The sequence below is a fragment of the Epinephelus lanceolatus genome, chromosome 17 (genome assembly GCF_041903045.1).
Source record: "Epinephelus lanceolatus isolate andai-2023 chromosome 17, ASM4190304v1, whole genome shotgun sequence".
NCBI lineage: Eukaryota > Metazoa > Chordata > Actinopteri > Perciformes > Serranidae > Epinephelus > Epinephelus lanceolatus.
The window spans coordinates 547,774-566,524 of record NC_135750.1 but is presented as its reverse complement, the minus strand read 5'-3'; the positions used below and the strand labels follow the sequence as shown (position 1 = coordinate 566,524).

At 46.6% G+C, this 18,751-nt stretch overlaps 1 protein-coding gene across 2 annotated transcripts in view; it reads right to left on the bottom strand.

The window, feature by feature from the left end:
• LOC117248715 (acetyl-coenzyme A synthetase 2-like, mitochondrial) overlaps window positions 1-18,517 on the bottom strand; it is a 48,895-nt gene extending 30,378 nt beyond the window's left edge. For both annotated transcript variants that reach the window (XR_013487833.1, XM_078160524.1), the window contains exons 1-5: window positions 17,910-18,517; window positions 13,524-13,620; window positions 12,364-12,563; window positions 4,625-4,800; window positions 4,392-4,544 (exon numbers count right to left, since the gene is read on the bottom strand). Coding sequence is in view for 1 of the 2 variants with exons in the window: in XM_078160524.1 (XP_078016650.1) it covers window positions 4,392-4,544; window positions 4,625-4,800; window positions 12,364-12,563; window positions 13,524-13,620; window positions 17,910-18,267 (984 nt within the window). In the remaining variant the exon portion in view is untranslated. The remainder of the gene's footprint in view (window positions 1-4,391; window positions 4,545-4,624; window positions 4,801-12,363; window positions 12,564-13,523; window positions 13,621-17,909) is intronic.
• Between the last annotated feature and the right edge of the window lie 234 nt (window positions 18,518-18,751).

Here is an 18,751-nt window from a genome sequence, read left to right as displayed (position 1 = left end):
GACGGACACAGCTGAGGACGCAGCTCAGGACGGACGCAGTTCAGGACGCAGCTCAGGACACAGCTCAGGATGGAGGCAGCTCAGGATGCAGCTCAGGACGTAGCTCAGGACGGACGCAGCAGCTCAGAACGGACGCAGTTCAGGACGCAGCTCAGGACACAGCTCAGGATGGAGGCACCTCAGGATGCAGCTCAGGACGGACGCAGCAGCTCAGGACGGATGCAGCTCAGGACGGACGCAGCTCAGGACGGATGCAACAGCTCAGAACGGACACAGCAGCTCAGGACGGACTCAGCTCAGGACGGACGCAGCTCAGGACGGACGCAGCTCAGGATGGACGCAGCTCAGGATGGACACAGCCAAAGACGCAGCTCAGGACACAGCTCAGGATGCAGCTCAGGACGCAGCTGAGGACGCAGCTCAGGACACAGCTGAGGACGCAGCTCAGGACACAGCTCAGGACGCAGCTGAGGACGCAGCTCAGGACACAGCTGAGGACGCAGCTCAGGACGCAGCTGAGGACGCAGCTCAGGACACAGCTCAAGACGCAGCTCAGGACGGACACAGCTGAGGACGCAGCTCAGGACACAGCTCAGGATGCAGCTCAGGACGCAGCTCAGGACGGACGCAGCAGCAGCAGCAGCAGCAGCAGCAGCAGCAGCAGCTCAGGACGCAGTTCAGGACGCAGCTCAGGACGCAGCTCAGGATGGAGGCAGCTCAGGATGCAGCTCAGGATGCAGCTCAGGATGGAGGCAGCTCAGGACGCAGCTCAGGATGGAGGCAGCTCAGGATGCAGCTCAGGATGCAGCTCAGGATGGAGGCAGCTCAGGACGCAGCTCAGGATGGAGGCAGCTCAGGATGCAGCTCAGGATGCAGCTCGGGATGGAGGCAGCTCAGGACGCAGCTCAGGATGGAGGCAGCTCAGGACGCAGCTCAGGACGCAGCTCAGGACGCAGCTCAGGATGGAGGCAGCTCAGGACGCAGCTCAGGACGGACACAGCTGAGGACGCAGCTCAGGACGGACGCAGTTCAGGACGCAGCTCAGGACACAGCTCAGGACGGACGCAGCTCAGGACGGATGCAGCTCAGGATGCAGCTGAGGACGCAGCTCAGGATGCAGCTGAGAACGCAGCTCAGGATGCAGCTGAGGACGCAGTTCAGGACGCAGCTCAGGATGCAGCTGAGGACGCAGTTCAGGACACAGCTCAGGACGGATGCAGCTCAGGACGGATGCAGCTCAGGATGCAGCTGAGGACGCAGCTCAGGATGCAGCTGAGAACGCAGCTCAGGATGCAGCTGAGGACGCAGTTCAGGACGCAGCTCAGGATGCAGCTGAGGACGCAGTTCAGGACGCAGCTCAGGATGGATGCAGCTCAGGACGCAGCTCAGGACGGACGCAGCTCAGGACACAGCTCAGGACGGACGCAGCTCAGGACGGACGCAGCTCAGGACACAGCTCAGGACGCAGCTCAGGACACAGCTGAGGACGCAGCTGAGGACGCAGCTCAGGACACAGCTCAGGACGGACGCAGCTCAGGACGGATGCAGCTCAGGATGCAGCTGAGGACGCAGCTCAGGATGCAGCTGAGAACGCAGCTCAGGATGCAGCTGAGGACGCAGTTCAGGACGCAGCTCAGGATGCAGCTGAGGACGCAGTTCAGGACACAGCTCAGGACGGATGCAGCTCAGGACGGATGCAGCTCAGGATGCAGCTGAGGACGCAGCTCAGGATGCAGCTGAGAACGCAGCTCAGGATGCAGCTGAGGACGCAGTTCAGGACGCAGCTCAGGATGGATGCAGCTCAGGACGCAGCTCAGGACGGATGCAGCTCAAGACGCAGATCAGGACGGATGCAGCTCAGGACGCAGATCAGGACGGATGCAGCTCAGGACGCAGCTCAGGATGGATGCAGCTCAGGACGCAGCTCAGGATGGATGCAGCTCAGGACGCAGCTCAGGACGGATGCAGCTCAGGACGCAGCTCAGGACGGATGCAGCTCAGGACGCAGATCAGGATGCAGCTGAGGACGGACGCAACAGCTGTGTGTACAGCAAGTATCAGGTGTGTGTACCTGGTGTGTCAGCGAGGTGTACAGCAGGTATCAGGTGTGTGTACCTGGTGTGTCAGCGAGGTGTACAGCAGGTATCAGGTGTGTGTGTACCTGGTGTGTCTGTGAGGTGTACAGCAGGTATCAGGTGTGTGTACCTGGTGTGTCAGCGAGGTGTACAGCAGGTATCAGGTGTGTGTGTACCTGGTGTGTCAGCGAGGTGTACAGCAGGTATCAGGTGTGTGTGTACCTGGTGTGTCTGTGAGGTGTACAGCAGGTATCAGGTGTGTGTACCTGGTGTGTCAGTGAGGTGTACAGCAGGTATCAGGTGTGTGTACCTGGTGTGTCAGTGAGGTGTACAGCAGGTATCAGGTGTGTGTACCTGGTGTGTCAGCGAGGTGTACAGCAGGTATCAGGTGTGTGTGTACCTGGTGTGTCTGTGAGGTGTACAGCAGGTATCAGGTGTGTGTACCTGGTGTGTCAGCGAGGTGTACAGCAGGTATCAGGTGTGTCTACCTGGTGTGTCAGTGAGGTGTACAGCAGGTATCAGGTGTGTGTACCTGGTGTGTCAGCGAGGTGTACAGCAGGTATCAGGTGTGTGTGTACCTGGTGTGTCTGTGAGGTGTACAGCAGGTATCAGGTGTGTGTACCTGGTGTGTCAGCGAGGTGTACAGCAGGTATCAGGTGTGTCTACCTGGTGTGTCAGCGAGGTGTACAGCAAGTATCAGGTGTGTGTGTACCTGGTGTGTCAGCGAGGTGTACAGCAGGTATCAGGTGTGTGTACCTGGTGTGTCAGTGAGGTGTACAGCAGGTATCAGGTGTGTGTACCTGGTGTGTCAGTGAGGTGTACAGCAGGTATCAGGTGTGTGTACCTGGTGTGTCAGTGAGGTGTACAGCAGGTATCAGGTGTGTGTGTACCTGGTGTGTCAGTGAAGTGTACAGCAGGTATCAGGTGTGTGTGTACCTGGTGTGTCTGTGAGGTGTACAGCAGGTATCAGGTGTGTGTGTACCTGGTGTGTCTGTGAGGTGTACAGCAGGTATCAGGTGTGTGTACCTGGTGTGTCAGCGAGGTGTACAGCAGGTATCAGGTGTGTGTACCTGGTGTGTCTGTGAGGTGTACAGCAGGTATCAGGTGTGTGTGTACCTGGTGTGTCAGCGAGGTGTACAGCAGGTATCAGGTGTGTGTACCTGGTGTGTCAGTGAGGTGTACAGCAGGTATCAGGTGTGTGTACCTGGTGTGTCAGTGAGGTGTACAGCAGGTATCAGGTGTGTGTACCTGGTGTGTCTGTGAGGTGTACAGCAGGTATCAGGTGTGTGTACCTGGTGTGTCTGTGAGGTGTACAGCAGGTATCAGGTGTGTGTACCTGGTGTGTCAGCGAGGTGTACAGCAGGTATCAGGTGTGTGTACCTGGTGTGTCAGTGAGGTGTACAGCAGGTATCAGGTGTGTGTACCTGGTGTGTCAGCGAGGTGTACAGCAGGTATCAGGTGTGTGTGTACCTGGTGTGTCTGTGAGGTGTACAGCAGGTATCAGGTGTGTGTACCTGGTGTGTCAGCGAGGTGTACAGCAGGTATCAGGTGTGTCTACCTGGTGTGTCAGCGAGGTGTACAGCAAGTATCAGGTGTGTGTGTACCTGGTGTGTCAGTGAGGTGTACAGCAGGTATCAGGTGTGTGTACCTGGTGTGTCAGCGAGGTGTACAGCAGGTATCAGGTGTGTGTACCTGGTGTGTCAGCGAGGTGTACAGCAGGTATCAGGTGTGTGTGTACCTGGTGTGTCTGTGAGGTGTACAGCAGGTATCAGGTGTGTGTACCTGGTGTGTCAGTGAGGTGTACAGCAGGTATCAGGTGTGTGTACCTGGTGTGTCAGCGAGGTGTACAGCAGGTATCAGGTGTGTCTACCTGGTGTGTCAGCGAGGTGTACAGCAAGTATCAGGTGTGTGTGTACCTGGTGTGTCAGCGAGGTGTACAGCAGGTATCAGGTGTGTGTACCTGGTGTGTCAGTGAGGTGTACAGCAGGTATCAGGTGTGTGTACCTGGTGTGTCAGTGAGGTGTACAGCAGGTATCAGGTGTGTGTGTACCTGGTGTGTCAGCGAGGTGTACAGCAGGTATCAGGTGTGTGTACCTGGTGTGTCAGTGAGGTGTACAGCAGGTATCAGGTGTGTGTGTACCTGGTGTGTCTGTGAGGTGTACAGCAGGTATCAGGTGTGTGTACCTGGTGTGTCAGCGAGGTGTACAGCAGGTATCAGGTGTGTGTACCTGGTGTGTCTGTGAGGTGTACAGCAGGTATCAGGTGTGTGTACCTGGTGTGTCAGCGAGGTGTACAGCAGGTATCAGGTGTGTGTACCTGGTGTGTCAGCGAGGTGTACAGCAGGTATCCGGCCTGTGTGTGAATGACACCTTTAGGCTTCCCCGTACTTCCTGATGTGTAGAGAAGAAACAAAAGATCTTCACTGTCCATCGGCTCCGGGGGACAGACGGGGGACTGAGAGGACATCACCTGTAAGGTACAACAGGTAACTGCAGTACCTGCGATACCGATGGTACAACTGATACTGTAGGACAGGCGAGATGTCTCACCTGCTCCAGGGGGACGTCCAGGTGTCCCATCACAGCAGGGTTGTCTGTCCTCTGAGAGACGAACACGTGTTGGACAGTGGGACAGGTCTTCACTGCTGTGTCTACTGTGGACTTGAGGTTGATGAGTCGTCCGCCCCTCACACCTTGGTTACAGGTGACCACAGCTTTACAGCGGGCTGTGAACACAACACAGGTACAGGTGTGATGGGTTACAGCACCTGTTTACTGTCATTACATCAGAGTCCTACTGGGACCACCTGACATGATCTCCACTGGTTTCTCATACTGCTGGAAAATATGTTTCCAGTGGAAATACAAAACCTGAGGAGACACACACACACACACAGACACACACACACATCACCAGGCTGAGGTCACTCTGTTAGTTCACCTGTAGAGTTTCACCTGGTCTCAAAAAACATCCACTGAGGTAGTGACTGAGGACAGCTGCAGATACAACCTGATGTTTCAATATAAACAGTTTAACCATCAGTTCAATAATCATCAATAATCAATAACTGGATCAACAGATTTTTGATGATTGAAGTCGTTTTTCATGTGACAACATTTTTCCATTTTACATTGAACACTGGTCTGCAGCTCGGCAGGTGTCACACCTCCTCCTGCTCCTCCACCTCCTCCTCCTCCTCCTGCTCCTCACCTCCTCCTGCTCCTCCTCCTCCTCCTGCTCCTCCTCCTGCTCCTCCACCTCCTCCTGCTCCTCCTCCTCCTCCACCTCCTCCTCCTCCTGCTCCTCCACCTCCTCCTCCTGCTCCTCCCCCATCTCCTCCTGCTCCTCCTGCTCCTCCACCTCCTCCTCCTGCTCCTCCCCCATCTCCTCCTGCTCCTCCAGCTCCTCCTGCTCCTCCACCTCCTCCTCCTCCTCCTCCTCCTCCTCCTCCTCCATCTCCTCCAGCTCCTCCTGCTCCTCCACCTCCTCCTCCACCTCCTCCTTCTGCTCCTCCTCCATCTCCTCCTGCTCCTCAGAGTGACAGGAGTGAGAGGATGAATCCATTCAGTTTGTCTCTGTTAAACTTCAATAAGTAAAGATACTGTTGTTGTTGTTGTTATTTGTTTGTTTGCTCTGATCGTAGCCTCAGTCGTGATGATGTCATGTTTTCAGGAGCTTTGAGGCGTCTTTGAATCCAAGTCATCAGCAGGAAGTTTTCTTGAGTTACCACTGAAGGAATCAGAGTCTATCTTTAGTTCCTGACCCACATACTGCAGCAGCTTCAACATGATCGCAGTTACAGCAGGAGTCACTTGAACTAACTCCTCTGAGGGGCTGTAACACACCGCCGCCATCGCCGCTCCTGTTAACGTGTTTCTCTTCTCATGACTCAAACCATATGAAAACAGAGTGAATGTGACGTCACGTAGAGGAGTGGAGGTTGTGGCTGAGGTCTGTCTGTGTGTCTCCATAAATACCCTCACACACCCTGATGATCCTAAATAAAACATCCTGAGGTCACAGGCTGGATCCTGCTCTGACGCTGCAGCTGAGTTCACATCAGGTCACAGATCAGTTAAACTCTCAGCTCTGACTTCAGTTTTGTCTCCAGGCTACAGAAACTCAACTCTTCACACGGTTCAGGCAGCTGTATGTGTGCGGCACATTTCATCCACCAGAGCAACTCAACATCTTTTACACTGCAGTAAAATATGAAACATCACAAAGGACACAGATTTATGATAAAAGAGAAAAATAATATTAAAGGTCAAATTAACGGCTAAATGATTTACAGTTTAAAATATTATCTTTAAAACTGGTCAAGTTCAGACAGGAGGTGCAACAACAAAAAGATGATTTAAAAACATTTGAAAAGGAGTTCAAAGATAACTTTATAGTCGTTACCGGCGGAGCAGGCACTGTAAGAAATAATGTTTTTAGCTTCGACTTCAAAGCGTTCAGACTCGAGGCTGTCTGACAGAGACCGGTGTCATTCTGAAGTCGTTAAAAAAGAGCAACCAACGAAAAAAAGACGTTCTTTAACTTTGGCATGATACACAGCAAGTTGCCGTTATAGTTTAGTTGCCTGGCGTGTGTGTTGTTTAGCCAACACACACACGTGATTACGCTCAGATTATATTTATATTATTATTATTATTATTATTATTATGCTTGCAGTTGGTTTGTGTTTCTTAACTTGACTGATCTGTCGGCCTTTGGGTCGCTCCCAGACCCTTAACGAAGGTAGCGGGCCCTATGCAGACTTGATCCCTTGAAAAACCTGCTCCCACACCATGAGGAGGGTGCTGGTTTTAAAGGGACTGCCAGTCAGATATTTTATGTGTGGTACTGAGAGGAGGGCTGAGTTGACCCTGCCTTCACCCCCCCGCTGCCCATCCCAAAGGGATCCTCAGGACTGCCCCGACATGAGCCTCAGCTGCCATGGAGCGGGGGGGGGGGGGGGGACAGCCCTGACAGTACCTATGTGCCTTATTTATTATTGTGGGAGGGACTAAATAAATAAGCAAGCAACAAGGAAGGAATTTATACAATAAAAAAAAAACAGGGAGAGGAGAGACAAAAAAAAAATAATAAGAAAAACAAGTAAAAACAAAAATTGTGGTCGATGGGTCGAGTGTGTTGGTTTACATGATGGCAAAACAAACATAGACAGCAACATAAGAGGAGGGAAATAATAAGATAATGATATGGATAATTCATAGTATCGTTATATATTACACACCTTTATGTTTTTAATAACAAAAACCAACATTAGCGTTTCCCCCCCGATGCTGCCGGGTGCTGTTAAACTATAATGGCCGTCATGCCAACGTTAAAGGACAACTTTTTACATGGGTGTCTGACACTTAAAGTCACTGACCAAGCGCCAGATTTCAACGACTTCAGACCGAGACTGGCTGTGCTCTGTCAACCAATGTGCTCATATTTCATCAGCAGCCTTCTGAATAATCTGAAATATGTTTGTTATAAAGTGGCACACACACACTGCTGTAGTAATCTCTAATCTACAGGAAATAAAGGCGTGGCTGAACCTTCCAAGGTCTCACTCTGACTCTAGCTGTGGTCTTTAGATGGTAGCAGGCAGGCGACGGTACACATTTGTTGTGGCAGTGAAATTTAAACCTGAGTCCAGAAAGGGTTCCTGTGTGACTGTTGGAGGTGAGAGCTGACACTCTGTCCGTGGCCCAAATGTCACAGGGTCAGTTATTCAGCAGTAACATGTGAAACAAAGTCAAATGTACGTTTGTGATATTTAGTATAATTACACAAAACCTGTTTCAGTTGCTACCTAACACGCTTCGGCCTCGATATGTGGAATGACCCTCAGTTTCTGTCCCACCTATAAAGAGGTGTCTGCCACCTGAGATCCCCCCTGCTGCTGTTGTACTCCATGACAGAGGTGAGCCGCACTGCTCTCGTAGTTATTTCCGCGTTTTAGTGTTGTTAAGCTGTTTATAAGTTCATATTCATATTGGTTCAAAGTAATCTATAAAAACAGACTTGATGGGGGAAACTTTGACCCATGCTGATGAATATTTTAGAGCCGGGTACTGGCGACACAGACGCTGAGGTGGAGCCTGACTGTAGAAACTGTGGAACAATTTTTGGTGCACACCATTTTTGGCTTTTGTCCGTACGTACATTTTTAGTTTGGATCCTTCACACTGTTTTATAAATGAGACCACAGGTGAAAATGATACATTTATCTGTGTCATCTGCAGAATACGTTATTATTCTGTACAATTTGTACTAATTGAAGCAGGCACAGATTAAACAAGAGGAGTCCCAAAATCGACCCCTGAGGGACCCCACGTCACGGCCATCTGCTCTGACATTAGTTACCAATCAAGATAAAGTACTTCCTGTCACGAAGGTGTGACCTGAACCCTTTAAGGACAGTTCAGAGTCCGGCCCAGTATCAGGACAGTCCACCAGGTCAGAGCAGAACTTTGACTCTGGGTCTGTGTTCAGACAGATGTCATTTATCACACAGTGCAGCCTCAGGGCTGAAACAACTCCACTCAGCTTCAGAAAGTACAGAGGCATCAGGACTGCAGTTCTTCAGCAGAGGCTTGATGGCGGCAGGTCTCAGAGCATTTGCAAAAGATTGGAGGGCTGAACTGTGAGAGCGCTGCTCAGTACAGTTTTAATGAAGCCTGTCGTACGTCAGGGTGTTAATGTTCTGGAACAAACACTGAGCTGAAGTTTATCTCGCAGACTCTGCAGGTAGTTTCTGCACTACCATCATGCTCTGCAGCTCCTGCTGCTCAGCCGGCCGTGGAAATGTTCTGTTTGGGTTTGAAGGCGCCGGCTGTTTCCAAAACACACATGTTGAGTCCTTGAGCAGCGAGTGTGACCTCCAGAGATCTGATTAAACCAACAGACTGCTGAGAGCTGCAGCCAGAGGGGCGAGGCGTTCACTGTGGCTCAGGTGAAACCTCAGCTCCGTCAGACAAAGACAGCACTAATAAAGTTCATCATTTTAATGAGGAGACAAACTGTTAGGAAACATAAAGATACACTGAACTCTTATATATGACGGTCCTTTAAGAAGTGAGGGGCCTCAGGAAGAATTAAAGGGGCCTCAGGATCATTTAAGGGGCCTCAAGACCAGATAAGGGGCCTCAGGATAAGATAAGGGCCCAAACTGAAAGTTAAAGATTATTTTTTGGCCTCTGCCTTTCTTTGACTGAAAAGTTTAAGCTGAAAGGAGGAGACAAAGCCGATGGCGTGGAGTAAAGGGCCACAGGTCAGAACTGACAAGGACCTGGCGAGCTACCGGGCGCTGCAAAGTTAAATGAGATGTTCAGAGACATGGTGACCACAACACGGTCATGGTGTGATGTTAAATGGCTGTTTGGATCAGAGGAAAGTTTCTTTCTTCTTGTGTCTCTGTGGAAACGCTCTGTATCTGTCTCCGTGGTGTTTGGTGCTTCCCATCATGCTTGGGTGTGATCCTGTATTTTGGGCTCCAGCTGCTCCGACCTTCACATTGCTGCAGACGCAAGAATAAAAAGCTTCACATGAACTTCTGACTCTCAACATGAGGTTATGTCTGAGGTCAAGGAGCTCCTGCTTTGACTGGAAAGAGAACTTTAACTGACGTTCAGAACAGAGATGCAGCAGAGACAATAGAAACTGTGACGCTCTACAGTTTGCTTCAGAATCTCCTCCAATCAGCCCAGAGGAAAATACTGTCACTGTATGTTTCTGTAAACAACAGATAACGTCACATTTGTATGTTTCATACATACAGTACAGGCCAAAAGTTTGGACACACCTTCTCATTCAATGCGTTTTCTTTATTTTCATGACTATTTACATTGTAGATTCTCACTGAAGGCATCAAAACTATGAATGAACACATGTGGAGTTATGTACTTAACAAAAAAAGGTGAAATAACTGAAAACATGTTTTATATTCTAGTTTCTTCAAAATAGCCACCCTTTGCTCTGATTACTGCTTTGCACACTCTTGGCATTCTCTCCATGAGCTTCAAGAGGTAGTCACCTGAAATGGTTTCCACTTCACAGGTGTGCCTTATCAGGGTTAATTAGTGGAATTTCTTGCTTTATCAATGGGGTTGGGACCATCAGTTGTGTTGTGCAGAAGTCAGGTTAATACACAGCCGACAGCCCTATTGGACAACTGTTAAAATTCATATTATGGCAAGAACCAATCAGCTAACTAAAGAAAAACCAGTGGCCATCATTACTTTAAGAAATGAAGGTCAGTCAGTCCGGAAAATTGCAAAAACTTTAAATGTGTCCCCAAGTGGAGTCGCAAAAACCATCAAGCGCTACAACCAAACTGGCACACATGAGGACCGACCCAGGAAAGGAAGACCAAGAGTCACCTCTGCTTCTGAGGATAAGTTCATCCGAGTCACCAGCCTCAGAAATGGCAAGTTAACAGCAGCTCAGATCAGAGACCAGATGAATGCCACACAGAGTTCTAGCAGCAGACCCATCTCTAGAACAACTGTTAAGAGGAGACTGCGCCAATCAGGCCTTCATGGTCAAATAGCTGCTAGGAAACCACTGCTAAGGAGAGGCAACAAGCAGAAGAGATTTGTTTGGGCCAAGAAACACAAGGAATGGACATTAGACCAGTGGAAATCTGTGCTTTGGTCTGATGAGTCCAAATTTGAGATCTTTGGTTCCAACCGCCGTGTCTTTGTGAGACGCAGAAAAGGTGAACGGATGGATTCCACATGCCTGGTTCCCACTGTGAAGCATGGAGGAGGAGGTGTGATGGTGTGGGGGTGTTTTGCTGGTGACACTGTTGGGGATTTATTCAAAATTGAAGGCACACTGAACCAGCATGGCTACCACAGCATCCTGCAGCGACATGCCATCCCATCCGGTTTGCGTTTAGTTGGACCATCATTTATTTTTCAACAGGACAATGACCCCAAACACACCTCCAGGCTGTGTAAGGGCTATTTGACCAAGAAGGAGAGTGATGGAGTGCTGCGGCAGATGACCTGGCCTCCACAGTCACCGGACCTGAACCCAATCCAGATGGTTTGGGGTGAGCTGGACCGCAGAGTGAAGGCAAAGGGGCCAACAAGTGCTAAACACCTCTGGGAACTCCTTCAAGACTGTTGGAAAACCATTTCAGGTGACTACCTCTTGAAGCTCATGGAGAGAATGCCAAGAGTGTGCAAAGCAGTAATCAGAGCAAAGGGTGGCTATTTTGAAGAAACTAGAATATAAAACATGTTTTCAGTTATTTCACCTTTTTTTGTTAAGTACATAACTCCACATGTGTTCATTCATAGTTTTGATGCCTTCAGTGAGAATCTACAATGTAAATAGTCATGAAAATAAAGAAAACGCATTGAATGAGAAGGTGTGTCCAAACTTTTGGCCTGTACTGTATATTTCTACAGTGATGTAGTATCTGATCTGACTGTGTCATCAGCAGGTGGAGGAGATGGTGTGACACCGAGCTGCAGATCACTGTTCATTATTTTTGTATTATTCTAGTAGTTTGATTTGATCTGCCTCAGTAATGGTATTTTGTCTTTATCTTATTTTTATTGTTCTTTGTTTTTCTTGAAAATGTCACATTTTATTGGTTTGAATCAACATTGATTTGAATCCAGAACCAACCACGTAGAGCTCTTTGTAACTTTGTTTGTTAGTGTTTTATTAATAAAGTTCTTTGGCTTGTAATCAACCTGTTGCTGAACAGAACCTTATATAGAGCAATGCTGCAGGTGACACCATCCGCCGGCTGCAGTCCAGCTCACTGTTTTAGAGTGTTGCAGAGAGCAACACTCTAAAACAGTTTCATCTCGTCGTGAATCTTTGGTCTGAACTGGGCTTAAATCAAACGAAGCTGAGGAACCAGTGGAGAACGTCTCCAGAACAATACTGAGGCTTAAAGCATCTGTTTGTTATTGAGACATCGGGGCATTTCCAGCAGGGATGAACACGAAATTGTCTTTGATCAGTTCTGCAGGTATCTGGTCACAAAGTGTTGGACACATGAACACGTTGACCTGATGATGGTGCTGGAGTCAGAGGATCATTAAAGTTACTATAGTTTTGAGAGGAACATGAACACTGAGCCACATGTCATCACAATCATCCAGTACATGGAGAAATACGTCGGTAATAAACCTCATGGTGACAGGAAATGTGTCATCAAACCAAAACCAGGAGGCTAAAAAAGCTTCAGAGCTGCAGTTCCTTCAACATCCACCAGGTGCTGCCCCAGTAGAACCAGTAAACCCAGTCCCAGTGGAAGAAGACTCACCATCCTGGATCCTCCCTGCCAGAGCCTCCGAGCTGAAACCAGCAAACACCACCGTGTGCACCGCACCAATACGGGCACACGCCATCATGGCTGCCACCGCCAGCGGTGACACTGGCATGTAAATGGCCACCCTGTCCCCCCTCTGGATCCCATGGCTCTTGAGGGTGTTGGCGAGGCGGCAGGTGGTCTCCAGCAGCTCCCTGTTGAACAGACAGAAGGACACTGAGACTGATGGTGATGACATCATCCTCTGAAGGACAAGTCATGACAGCAGTGGTTTCCAATTGGTCCAGATTTGTCCTCGCGGTACATTCAGAATTATCCTGTGACACACCAGTTGGGAACCACTGAGCTACATGACAATCATATACACAACTCAGGTTCAAATAAATCAGAATTTCTTGAGATAACTCACGGCGTCCCCCAGGGTTCCTCCTTGGGGCCTATTTTGTTTTCTATTTTTATAAATGATTTGGGTAAAAACATTTAATCAAAATTACATTTAATAGCACTATAATCCTACAGTTTCAATTATCTGTTTCAGATGTAGCATTCCAGAGGGCACTGTGCTACACTGCATGAAAGGTGCAACATTTTGGTTTGATTTGTGTGATACACACTAGAATTATGTACATACCAATTAAATTAAATCCAAAAACAATTGTCATAAAGATCTAAAATAAAAACACGTCTATCCACTGATGAATTTAATGACATCATAAAGAATGTGGTGACAGAGACATGACGGTGTTTCTCTTGAGAGGTCGCTGTGTTTGAACAGCTGTTGTTGTTATACACTATATTTGTCACAACAGGTCGCTCAGTGGGACTTCCTGGTTAAATAAAGGTTAAATAAATATACAAATCCTTCTTAAAGATAAAAACAGCTGTGATGACCTCACAGTTCTGTTATGTGTCATATTTGACAATAACTTTGTTTTTTCTTCATCCTGACTGTAGTTATTCATTATCCATGAGTTAAAATTTACCAGCTGAATATACGTCTTCAGGTCTGTCCTTTACATTTATGGTGCTCAGATAACATCAGCACAGTATGGTGATAAGATAAAGAACAGTATCGTCTGCATACAGGGAGGATACAGGAACACAGGGCGGGTCTCAGTGTGTGCTGCAGGTCAGCTGTTCACAGGTGTTCGTACCTGTAGGTGACCTTCACCTCGGTGCCTGGCTCGTCTCGCTCCCAGATCAGAGCCACTCGCTCTGGATGTTTCTCCACGTGGACGTCCAGACAGTTAACTGAAACACACACAGACAGGACGAGTGTTCACAGTGTGATCGATATACAGATATCAGTTTACTGTCTCTTTAAAAACTTTCTGATATTCATCAACTCTTTAAAACATGATCTCAACCAGCTTTAAATGGAAATAAAAAACTCACCCACATTTATCACTGAGAACAGAGTTCCTGCCTCCTGTCAAACATTTGCTGTGAAACAACTGAAGATCAGAGGTTAGGACTTTGAAGCAGGATGTGGCGTTAGCATTAACTTCAGGGTTAACTCTGGACAAATCACCATGGTAACTGATGCTGAACAGCTGACCTGAAGCTAGTCCAACGTACCCAGGACCCACATCTTCCGTCTGATAACCAGTTACTACACAGCTGGTTATTAACCAGTTCAGTCAGCATTCATGTGAAAGAGGCAGGGCTATGTGTTACGAGTGACATCATAAGAAACATGAATGAAGGTGACTGAATACAACATACTTTGTCACACACATGCAGCCAGTGGAGGAGACACTGACATCAGGACCGTTACAAGCAGCAGCTAGAATCTGTGGGCAGTCTGTGGGTGAGTCTATGGGTGAGTCTGTCGGTCAATCTGTGGGTGAGTCTATGGGTGAGTCTGTCGGTCAATCTGTGGGTGAGTCTGTGAGTGAGTCTGTGGGTGAGTCTGTCGGTCAATCTGCGGGTGAGTCTGTGAGTGAGTCTATGGATGAGTGTGTCGGTCAATCTGTGGGTGAGTCTGTGGGTGAGTCTGTGGGTGAGTCTGTGGGTGAGCTGAAAGTGATCCCGTCTTCATTTAAGGCCCGAACATACTCCGGCGGAACGTATGCGGAGTGGACTCCGTGAGGAATGTCCGCAGTCATTCGGGCTTCCATAGTCGAGCGCACTTTCGTGTTGTAGTTTCCTGGTGCGTGGAGCGGAGTCCGCATGGTCGTAAAATCTGAGCTTTGCGGGCACAGGGCTTGCAGACGTCCGCTTTGAGTCCGCGTGGACGTCCGTGGAGTCCGTTCCACGTACGTTCCGCCCGAGTATGTTTGGACCTTTATTCTGTGATTGAACATTAATCCTTGAACAGGTTTACCAGCACAGATCCTGTTTGTGTCTCACAGCAGATTCACCAAAATCATTTATGTAACCAGAGAAGAAGAAAATCCTCCTGTCAGATCATCCTGCTGCTCACTGGAATATTATTGGATTACTATAAGACGGGGGGGGGGGGGGGGGGGGCACTCACTAAACTGTGTCTGTGTCCTCACTATATACACAGATATATATATATATATATATATATATATATATATATATATACCCTCCACTACACCACTGCACACACACACACACACACACACACACACATATATCCTCAGTCTGATGTCACACCTGTTGGTCCTGTTTAATGCCAGAGTGTGTGTGTGTGTGGTTTCACCTGAACCAGTTTGTAAAGTGAAACTAAAACTTCACAATAACTGTAATCTATTACTCCTCGGATTATAACTTTGATTCAGCGGGCGTGTTTACATGCACACTAATAAACTGATTTCTGGAGTTACCTGCTTATTCAAGTGGTCATGTAAACAGCATGATCTGATAGGCTTTATCAGACAAAGAAATCAGAAAGAAGAGAAATCAGATAAACACACCTAGCTTTGTCCCCAATAGTCAGATTACTCGGGGCATGTATACCCTTTAATCTGGTTTCTTTCAGGTTTTGCTGTTTTACACTCCCACTCCACTACAGTTTAGAGGGAAATATTGTACTTTCTACTCCACTATGTTAATCTGACAGCTTTTGTTTCCTTTCAGATAAAGATTTGACATAAAATAATATATTTTTATATTCTCAGTGTTTAAATTGTCACTTTTATTTTATCTTACTTATATGTTATGCACTTTGTGTGACAAGTTTATATACAATACACTTGTATATTGCACTTTGCAGTACTTTTACTCTGAATCTACCCAAAGTATGTAAAACTGGCTCCACATTGATAAACTACACATTAGAATGCTCTCACATGTATTTGTTAATGATAAAAACAAACAGTACTGTAAGAATATAAGCTGTCAGCATGATGAGTGCTTTATTCTGCAAATATATGACTTGCGTACTTTTTGAGGTATTTCAAGGATATGAGTACCTACTGTAACAGGAAGTTTGAGTTTTATGTCATGAACTTGGGGAGAAATCCAACTGAAGGACTGAATCATGTAAACCAGGTTTTTCTGATTATCATATTATTGAAGTGCACGTAAACGCGTCAAATCAGATTATTACCATTACCTGATTATTCCCATTACCTGATTATTACCAGTTATCTGATTATTCCCATTACCTGATTATTCCCATTACCTGATTATTACCAGTTATCTGATTATTCCCATTACCTGATTATTACCAGTTATCTGATTATTCCCATTACCTGATTATTACCATTACCTGATTATTACCAGTTATCTGATTATTCCCATTACCTGATTATTACCATTACCTGATTATTACCAGTTATCTGATTATTCCCATTACCTGATTATTACCAGTTATCTGATTATTCCCATTACCTGATTATTACCATTACCTGATTATTACCAGTTATCTGATTATTCCCATTACCTGATTATTACCATTACCTGATTATTACCAGTTATCTGATTATTACCAGTTATCTGATTATTACCAGTTATCTGATTATTCCCATTACCTGATTATTACCAGTTACCTGATTATTACCATTACCTGATTATTACCATTACCTGATTATTACCAGTTATCTGATTATTACCAGTTATCTGATTATTACCAGTTATCTGATTATTCCCATTACCTGATTATTACCAGTTATCTGATTATTACCAGTTACCTGATTATTACCAGTTATCTGATTATTACCAGTTATCTGATTATTACCATTACCTGATTATTACCAGTTATCTGATTATTACCAGTTATCTGATTATTACCAGTTATCTGATTATTCCCATTACCTGATTATTACCAGTTACCTGATTATTACCATTACCTGATTATTACCAGTTATCTGATTATTACCAGTTATCTGATTATTACCAGTTACCTGATTATTACCAGTTATCTGATTATTACCAGTTATCTGATTATTACCATTACCTGATTATTACCAGTTATCTGATTATTCCCATTACCTGATTATTACCAGTTATCTGATTATTCCCATTACCTGATTATTACCAGTTACCTGATTATTACCATTACCTGATTATTACCAGTTATCTGATTATTACCAGTTATCTGATTATTACCAGTTATCTGATTATTACCATTACCTGATTATTACCAGTTATCTGATTATTACCAGTTACCTGATTATTACCAGTTATCTGATTATTCCCATTACCTGATTATTACCATTACCTGATTATTACCAGTTATCTGATTATTACCAGTTATCTGATTATTCCCATTACCTGATTATTACCATTACCTGATTATTACCAGTTATCTGATTATTCCCATTACCTGATTATTCCCATTACCTGATTATTACCAGTTATCTGATTATTACCAGTTACCTGATTATTACCAGTTATCTGATTATTCCCATTACCTGATTATTACCATTACCTGATTATTACCAGTTATCTGATTACCAGTTATCTGATTATTCCCATTACCTGATTATTCCCATTACCTGATTATTACCATTACCTGATTATTACCAGTTATCTGATTATTACCAGTTATCTGATTATTGTGCGCATGTAACCGTGCTCAATGAGTATTTCCTGTTATTGATCATTTCTCCTCCTCCTCCTGCTCCCCCTCCTCCTCTCCCTCCTGCTATTCCTCCTCCTCCTCCTGCTCCCCCTCCTCCTCTCCCTCCTGCTATTCCTCCTCCTCCTCCTGCTCCCCCTCCTCCTGCTCCTCCTCCCACTCCTGCTCCCCCCCTCCTCCTGCTCCCCCTCCTGCTCCTCCTCCTGCTCCTCCTCAGAGGTAACTCAGTAACTTTTACTTCACTACATTTATCTGACAGGTTCTGATCAACAATTAATGATGATCACAGATGAATCCACCCAGCAGGATATGACGTCATGAAACTGATCAACACGATCACGGATCAATAACATCATATAGATTACTCTGCACAGATACTGTGACTGTAATCAGACTACTTCCCCCACCTGTGTTACCGGTTGTGTGTCGTCACTTTTCAGACTTATTGAAACATTTCCCGCCACATCACAGGAAGTGATCAGCTCTGTGTATTGATTATTGATCGAGCTCAGCTGATCGATAATCTGTGTGATGGTTCATGGCTCACCGGACACGTTGATCTTCCCTCCCAGGAACCAGCTGATCCTCCCGCTGCTGAGCTCGCAGTCCCGGACCCGATGAAACGGTTCCACCCAGCGGAGCCTGTCCGCCGCGGCGGAGCCCCAGAACTGATCCGGGTCGGTCACAGAGATCCGGTACAGGTCCCGGTGTGAGAGCCGGGACAACCGGGAGCTCCAGGTGCCCGGTGGAGGCAGCGGCGCAGGGTCAGCAACGGAGAACAGGCAGCGGCGGTGTCCCGGTACCGTGCTGCTGTGGCCCGGTCCCGGAGTCCCGCTGCGGGTCAGGAGGGTCCTGAGGAGTCCGGTCCTCCTGCAGCCGTGAACCGCCATGCTGATCCTCGGCATCCAGAACTGAGACTGACACACACACACTCAGAGAGAGAGAGAGACACACACACACACACTCCTCCAGGTGTCACCAGGTACGGAGCAACTTTAATGTCAAAACTCTGCGAACAGTCACGTGACCTCTTATATAAATGTCATCCTGCCTTACTACTGAGCACGTGACTGAGACACTTTTATGATATCATAAAAATAATAACACAAATAAATTATTTTTTTGAGTGTATAACTCAGATTTGACTGTGATTGACTTTTGGCTTCAAACACAAGTTACTGAAATGTTTTTGGTATAAATAACAACAATAAATAACAACATTAAATAACAATAAATAACAACAATAAATAATAACATGAAATAACAACTATAAATAATGGCATTAAACAATAACATTAAATAACAACAATAAATAATGGCATTAAACAATAACATTAAATAACAACAATAAATAATAACATGAAATAACAACTATAAATAATGGCATTA